Source organism: Caenorhabditis briggsae, assembly GCF_000004555.2.
Source record: "Caenorhabditis briggsae complete genome, chrII, whole genome shotgun sequence".
Taxonomy (NCBI): domain Eukaryota; kingdom Metazoa; phylum Nematoda; class Chromadorea; order Rhabditida; family Rhabditidae; genus Caenorhabditis; species Caenorhabditis briggsae.
In genome coordinates, this window is record NC_013486.2 from 7,874,289 (window position 1) to 7,883,114 (window position 8,826).

Genomic DNA, 8,826 nt, shown 5'->3' on the forward strand with positions numbered 1-8,826 from the left:
TCAGCAACCAAACCCGTCTGAACCGTGCTCGTTTCTTTAGTGTCTAGATTTTTGAAGAGGTACAGTGGAAGGGTGTTGTCCAGAAATCCAAGACAACTCCCAGACACCAACAAGAATATCACAATTTGAGAAACCATTCTCCGAGATGCGGTCGTTTAATTCATTGTCTAGAAAATGAATACGGTAAGAGAAGAAATTGAAAAAAGAAGAAGGATAGGAAAATTTAAGAAGAAGCAGTAGGTCTTGTAGCGACAAGATTCTCTCGGGATACACTTGAGAAAATAAAGAGGAATTAGGGGTCCGGCAAAAGGAAACGAAAAGGAAAAGAAGAAGGGAATTAGTAACCGAACACCCGTCTTTCTGGAAAAGGAAAACGAGAAGAGTGTAGAGATTGTTTGACAAAAAAGTGGAGCTTGGAAACATGTAGTTTTTTTGTAACGTGGATTTAGTAGTGAAGAGGTGTGACTTTAGATGTACTAGGCAACGGTTGGTATAGAGTGGAAAACATATTTATACTTTCAAAGGAGGAACATGTTCATTTTGGAAAATGTAAATTTGTTGAGCTTTTGAAGGTTTACTATTTTTCAGCTAATTGAAGTTATTCATAACCGAATAAGTTAAAAATAAAAACCAAGATTAAGCACTCCCAGAACTCAAAATCCTAGATTACATTAAGCAAATTTAGAAACTACTCGGGCGTCGCCGGCAACTTCTGGCCAGAGGTTGGTCAGATTCGAGTTCAATATTCCGACCAAAATCTGACCATAGCCCGCTGTTCAGCCGTTTTTAGGAAAGTTCCGACCAGGACCTGCCCAATATCTGTCCCAAAGCCAAACCGCTCTCAAATTCTGACCAGCAGGTTCTAGCCGACCACTGAGTAGTATCCAAAATAAACAAATTGCTACAAGGTGGTCCACCAGATCGATTTTAATCAAAACTTCGAGTCTAGTAAGTTAGCTTCAAGTAATTCTGGTGTTTTAAAAACTTCAAAAACATCCTGGTATCATAATTGATAAGACAAACTTCTATCAGATAAATAACTACCATTTCTATTCGAAAAATCGCATGGGTCACTTGACCCATTCTTTTTCCAAAAACCAAAAGAAAGAAGATAGATTCTCTCCATCTCTCCACACTGCCCCACGAATGATGACACAGACTAATGATGCTCAATTAATGATAAAATGTCAAAATCCTTCTTCTTCCTCTCCTCACCGGATCTCAATTTTTCTCAATCAAAAACCCGTGTGTGACTCTCGGAGAGAGAAAGCACGCCTGTTCATTGTTATTCTAGTCACCAAATGTTTCCAAACGTTTTGGGAGTATAACTCGACCACTTGTTTATCGAAGACTGCACTAATTTGTAATTGAGATTATTGAGTGGAATATAGATTCAGGAGAAATGGAGATAGAAGAAGAAAAGAGAATAGAAGGAACAAAAAATGAGGTAAATGACAGATATTCTGAGTAGGACCGTTTTTATGCATGGTTGACTTCTACGCGTGCAAATTATGAACATCCGGAGATATCTGGGAAAAGGAGGAAGATGAGAACGTAGTGATATTGTATACTACTAGAGAAGAATAGAAAAATATCGTCAAGGATGTTTTAAGTTATTTCAGCTGTGGTTCAAAATACAGTCAGGTACTCAGGACATTCAAAAGACTGAAACTCATTTTGATCGAACAAGTTCATAATTTGATCTAATTTTGGGATGTCATGTTCAATCATGTTTCAACAAAATTCAAGGGAAATTGGATCATCATTTACCAAATTGGAGTAGAATCGGTTTAATTCAAAAGTTGTTCGAATTGCATTAAGAATACATCGAAATCAAGTATTTTGAGATACTTATCGTAAAACCTTTAATACTCCCACATTGTCAAGCTTGGGCTCAATTATCTCGGTTCCTATGAGCGACATTAAAAACCTGTTAACTGATAGAATGTTGGTGATATTATGATTAACAATTTATCAGGTGAACACTTTTTCATATCTTTCACAGAAACCGAGATAAATTGGCTCAATTTTATAAGTGAAGAGACCTTTCTATTACAGGTTTTACGGCATTTTGAGATACTTCTCTGACATAAGATCTGCTTTGAAAAAAATTCAAAGGTATAAAAAGGTTTCTGAAGTTCCAACTAAAGTAACCGAAAGTGAAGTTTTTCGGGACGTCTAAAAAACGAGTGGTTCTCCTTCTTCCACTCGGAAAACTTCTTGAGAATTCGTCGGCGATCCGAGCAAAAAAGAAGACGAAGAAGAAGAAAAAAAGCACTCTTTCTCTTCTTTTTCAAATTAATTATTCGCTGTGCCGCAATAGTCTTATTGTCTTCCATCATGTTTCCAAAAAAATATATATTCCAGAAGGATGATTCGGCTCGTCAAAGGACATATGACAGATAAATCAAAAACGAAAAAATATTTTGGTATATTGAAACAACAGAAAAGGATCAATCACGGATGACAAAGTGGGGTTGAGCTAGTAATAATATGTGGAGGAGAAAAAAAAGTAGAAAATAAAAGAGCAGAATGAGAGGAGAAGGATTTGATTGAGAGTCAGATAATTGGTCATGTTCTCTACATGAAGTTTATGGACCGAAACCTTGGAAGGAGAGGGGAAAAAATACTTATCGAGGATTGAAATCTTTTTGGAACTGAAAAGAATGAGAAATTGAGAGTTGAGTTTTAAATTGAGAAGAAAACTGGAAGAAGCACTCGAGGAATGTGTGTTTGAGAAAAAAGAGAAACAAAATGAGCGGCACTTTGTCTTCGTCAATATTATGAGAGGATATGAGTGACAAGGTTTCCTTGATTAATGATTTCTAGGTGAGCATCGTGTGTATAATTATAGGATTTATGAGAAAACTGGAAATATTTTTTGGGCGGGAAAATTTGAATAAATTATTTTTTTTGAAGTTTTAGAAACTGGAGAAATTAAAATTCAAAATTTCAGAGTGGAAAACAATTTGAACGCTCACCGAAACCGTCAACTTAAGGCTGAATTATCTCAATTTCTATAAGAGATATCAAAAAAGTGTCAACTAATAAATTGTTTATCATAATATCACAAATAGTTTATCAGTTGACATTTTTTGATATAGCTGACAGCAATTGAGATAATTGAGCTCAAACTTGGCAGTGTTTTACAGGATTAACGGTATATGAAACTGAAAAAAAAGAAACCAAGAGGAAACAAATCTTCATGAGTTTACAAAACCGAAAAACAGGAAAGCCAAAAATTTTTTTTTCGTTTTTAAAATAAACAAATTTAAGTTTGCCGATGTGTATACAACTTTTGTGGGTCATAAAAATTGATCTGAAAAAAATAAAGTAAGGAAATGGAACCCAAGTTTCGGATCCCAATGTTTTCGAGATCATATCAGAAGATCCAATCACAACTAGTGACCCCATAGAAGCTCGTTAGAATGAGTCTCTCTTGTTCCGAAGTAATGGGAAACGATTCATCTAATCAACAGGCGGAGGAGTACTTCAGGATAATGGTAGTTCAACTTGTTGATTTACGGGGCGGGGATGAGGTGACAAGAACAGATGTCCCCGGAAACCGAAAACTGAATTCAAACAGAAGGTTCGAGACAAAGAAGATGAGGAAAAAGGAAATCAAGATGGTGATGATGAACCCAATGAAGTAAACTGTCATAAACACTAAGATCTCTGTGTCTCTTTAATTTCTATACTCTCTGATTCCCGAGATCCATTAGCATATGCAAACATTTCGCGCACTTTTAATTTAATTGTTGTTCAGTAAAAGATAGAAGAGGATGGAATTTACAACAGTACTTCCTTCTACTGGAAAAGGAAATGAGAATAAAATGATCAGTAGAAGTTGGCAAAGGGTAAAACTAAGATGATGCTGCTCCAAAGACAAAAGAATCATTGAAATTTGTGGCCGGGTGTCATAAAAATGAGAAATTGCTGGTCATCTCTGTTGTGTGTGTGCCCACACATAAAACACACATGTCGGGAAGGCGCCTCGATGACGATCAACGACATCTTCCAGATGACCTCCAATTACAAGTGCTCAGAGTTTTGGAAAGCACACAGCTGAAGAATGGCTTCTGGATATCCGGAATATTCCCCATTTCGAATCGCTTTTATGAGTGTTGAGGAGGAACGGACAGAGGGAGAAAGAGCATTAAAACTAGTATATTTATATTCCTGGTCAGACAAGAAAAAATTTTTGTTGTAAAAAAATGTATAGAGGGATTAAGACAAATCGAGAAAAATTGCAAAAAAGTCAGCTGAGTTTTCAAATATTTGACAAAAGCTACGGTAGTTTTCAATTCTAAATAAGCCTCTGCCAAATTTGCAAACTTCAAATTCAAAAAAAAATAGATTTGGGAACTACCAAAATAAATTCGAGAGAAACAAAGGCTATAACTGAAATTCGTCTGGAGGAAAATTAAAAAAAAATTAAGCCAAATGCACTTTCTGTTTTGATTTTGCAACAAAAAAAAACAGATTCAAGTGTTTGCTCAAATTTCACAAAAGATCGGTGACCAGACTGTTCAGGTATGTCTTTTCGTTTTTCAAAATGTTTGTTATTGAATCAGAGCAAACTCTTAAAGATTTTGAAGATTCAATAAGAACAGAAAAATTTAAGAATTCTAGTGTCTAGTATATTCTAGATGCCGTGCAGTTCTGGAGAAACACCAAAAAATGACATCAGAACAATCGGGAACAAGTAGACCGGAAACGAAAGCAGCCAAAAGTCGAGAGCCGTTGATAATAGAAACATGTCGATCGTAAAACTTGAAAAATGATATCGAATCTCTTGTTCTCAAATAAAAACATAAATCAGTGAATTTCGATGTGATCACACCTCTTCTATCTCTCTCATCATCATCGACTGGCTGGCATATAAAATCACGAAACACAGCCAAAGTGACCGAATAAAAAGTGACCAGGAGGACTCTGGAGAGGACGCAGATATCAGGCCACATGCTCAAACAAATGCAAATGTGATCGCAACACAGAGAAACACAAAAACGACCAGAAATTGGAGAAGATAAAGAAAAAGAGAGACAGAAGTGTGAGAGATAGAACCTATTTTAATGCAAATTTGAACAGTTTTTCGCGCTATTTTCGATTTTGAAAGTGGGCGAGACAACTTAGGAAAAGAAGAAGAAAAAGAAGAAAAGCAAGGATAGGGAGCCAATGAACTTTAATGAATACAAAATTAAGACATTGTAAATAAAAGATAATTGGGTTTAGTTGCTGATAAATGTTTTCGGAATTTCCTCAAAATTTTAGAAAATAAACTAACCTTTGACATAAAGATTTGCAGCTTTAGAATGAGCAACACCCAACGAGTTCCTTGCAATACACTCATATTTTCCCTGATCTTCTTCTCTTGCATGCTGAATCATCAGTGCTCCTGGATTTCCAATTGTGCTCACAGAATACCGTCCATCTTGTCGAATATCCAACGGAATCAGATCGCGAAGCCACAAAACTTTAGCTCTCGGATCACCACGAACTCGACACGATACATATGCCGTTTTTCCTTGTTCCACAGATTTCAAAGATGGGTGCAGTTCTATTTGAGGGAATCCAGTTGGTACTTTATCGCGTGGAATAACCGTTAGGGATGCTTCCGCTACGACTGGGTTGGCAACACCGTTATCCGCTGAGCAAGAGACTACTGTAGCATTGTCATCTACGGAGACACGTTCGAATCGAAGGGTTGATAATCCGGTGGACAGGGATTTGATGGATATTCTGAAATTATAGAATGTAGGATTGTCTATATCAAAAAGTCACTATACCTGTTATGATCGGATATCGATTTTCCATTGACTCTCCAGATGACACTTGGCAAAGGGTTTCCATCCGCTCGGCAGAAAAACGATATTTTTGATTCATCGACGACGGTAGAAGAATCGGGTCGAACTACTAGTCGCGCCGGGTCTTAAAAAGATAATTGAGATAATTTTAACAAAAAACACATTCTGAAAAATGTTTTATAGTAAAACCTGTAGTAAAGGATCCCCTAACTTTTGAGTTTAAGCCAATTTATCCTGGTTCCTGTCAATGATATCAAAAAATGTTCAACTCATAAATTGTTTATCAAAATAGGTAAATGAAAGAAAAAAGAAAATGTTTTGTCAGTTAACACATTTTTGATACCTCTCATAGGAGTCAAGAAAAACCAGCTCAAACTTGACAATGTGGGAGCCCCACAGGTTTTTAGGTAAATTAACAGTGTTAATCATTTTCAATCTAAATTCAATTCAGTTTCAAGTTTTAGCTGTTTTTTTAAACCTAATTTAAAATGGCCTGAAAATTGAATTTTCTCGGTTCTTATGAGAGATATCGAAAATTTGTCAACTGATAAAATGTTGGTGGTATTATGATAAACGATTTGACAGTTTACTAATTATTGATATCTTTCACAGGAATCATGATAATTGAGCTCAAAGATGACGGTTTTGGTGGGCTTCTAATTGAGGAAATACGGTATTTTCGTCCTATCAGATGATAAAGTTCAAACAAACCAATTTCGGATAAATTACTCTGAAAAACTTTGAAAACTTACATGCCAATGCCTGTATATAACTCTGATATGCTTCCGCATACAACTGATTATTGGCGAATTCCTCTTTTCTCACAAGAGGAATCCCTCCATCGTGTATATTATCATCCGGAGGAGGTTCCTCATCATTCCACCCGAAATCCTCATCCTCTTCCCCCAACTTACCGTCTTCTTTTCCAGTGGTTCCTGTTATCAGAACTGTGTTTATCATGAACAATATAAGGAGCAGCGAGCCTTTTCGGCGAGCCACATTCCTCAAATGGCGCGCTATCCGATTCATACTGTACGTTGTATTTCTGAATTGGATCATTCTAAGTTTTAAAACGACTTCATGTTTTTTTAATAGTTTGAATTTTCAAGTTTCGCGCTCCGCTTTGACACTTTTCTTAATATTTTTGGACCACAGAAGACGTTAGGGTTGATTCAGAGGATCTGGAAAAAAGAACACAATAGGAAAGTAAGAGATTTAGAGTACAAAGTCAAAGTTCATGAAACAATAAAAAAGGAGAGAATGAGGAGACGATTAAAAAGCCGCATTTTCAACCCCTGAGCGCTTTTAGAAAAACCTTCTTCCCAACATAAATGGAGGTTTCGGTGGGACAGAAAACTGAGAAAAAAAGAGAGGATGAAGAAAATGGGTTAGCCAAGGATTTGAGGAAAAATGACATTTTGTGTGTGTGTTGCTTTTATTAATGACCATTGGAGGGCAGGTGAGGGTCATTTGCTGGAACTAAAAGGAGCACAGAAGAGTGAGAGAGTGTAGGAGAAGAAGATACGCAGAGAATAGGAAGGAGCGAGATGCAAATGGCAACTAATCGTGGAATGAGAAAGAAGAAGCGGTTGAGATGAATTGCAACATTACTACAACTACTATTAGTTTCATGTTTCTTCGTTTTTCTTGAACTTCCAATGAATTCAAACTTTTTTAGAGCCAAGAACGAAGCTGGGGGAGTTTACGGAACAGGTGCAATTTTTGAAACTATCAGAAACCAATATTTTGAAAAAGAGGGAGGCTTAAATGGATTAAGTCAATCTGAAAATCACTTTTTGGTTTTTAAGGACACCATCTAAATATGAATATATTGGTTCTAGTTGGTTATTTTGGATTTCAAAGAAAATTTTGGATTTTAGAAGAGGCCAGAAAATGTAGGTTTTTTTGAAGATCTTTTAAATCCGAAATTTTCTTCAGAATGCAAACTTTTTTTTAATTCAAAATTTTTAGAGCCAAATAGTTTTTATAAAAAGTCTGAATTAGGTGAAGTGGGCAATGAAAAGTTGTGAAATTGTATTGTGAAGGTCCGAGTGAAGTGTATTCAGGAACGAGATGATTCAGAAGAGGAGATTCACGAACTGAATTTGATGTCTAGGGTCTAATTTAGGGATTTTGGTACGCTAATCCGTCGAAAAAAAGTTTAACGTAAAAACTAGGTTATCAATACTGATAAATGGTCTGACTGAAAAGTATCTGAAAATTTAAAAGAATCCAGATCTAAAGAGGAATTTATTTTCAATAAATTTGAAAAATGTCTTCTCAAAAAATTTGCAGCACCTTCCTTCTCCGCCACGTTTTGCACTTCCAACAAAGCACGAAATGCTCCACCCCCATCACCATTTAGTGATGTGAATGACAGGAATGTATGTGTGGCGAGAGGAGAACCAAAAGGACCTCATCATGTTCGACGACGACGTCAATCTAGAAGAGAGCAAGAGAAGAAGCTGAAGACGTGGAGGAGCACAAAAAGTTTCCGAGAGGAGTGGACAATAGGGGCATTCCTGGTCTCCTGGGATCACTCACTATCCTTACTAGTCAACCGATTATATTCACACAGATTTTTTTCTTGTTGTTGTGTTTTAAGCAGCAGGGACAGGAGGAAGAAGAAGAAGAAGGAATGCTGAGGTTGGAGTGAGGCGTCCGGAAAACGGAGGAAAAAAAAATAAGAAGGAGAAACCCTAATGTGAATCAAATGAAATCATTGAATCACAGGTTCTGAGAAGGAAATGCTTAAATTCCGATGGAAAGAAATCTGATAGAAATCTCAGATTTTTGAGATTTGGAAATATAAATATTCGAGGATTTTCGCTGGCCCGGGTTTCGGAGGTAAAAAGTATGTCAACAAGGAAAATTTAGTTTTGCTGGTCATTTCAAAAAAACTTCGGAGTTAATAAAAACAAAAATTCAGCCACTTAAAAAGTTTTCATAGAACGGAGCGTTTATGAAAATATTTCTTTAAAAATTTTGAAAAACTTTCTGAAATTTCAGAAATGTTCAA

General features: G+C 36.3%; 1 protein-coding gene across 1 annotated transcript; it reads left to right on the forward strand.

Annotated features, from left to right (window-relative positions):
• Positions 1 to 7,138: 7,138 nt before the first annotated feature.
• On the forward strand, positions 7,139 to 8,452 carry CBG25576 (the record flags this gene model as incomplete). The annotated part of the gene is made up of 2 exons (XM_045242326.1): positions 7,139 to 7,207; positions 8,132 to 8,452. The coding sequence occupies 2 exons, from the start codon at positions 7,139 to 7,141 to the stop codon at positions 8,450 to 8,452; spliced, it is 390 nt and encodes a 129-aa protein (XP_045098115.1).
• Between the last annotated feature and the right edge of the window lie 374 nt (positions 8,453 to 8,826).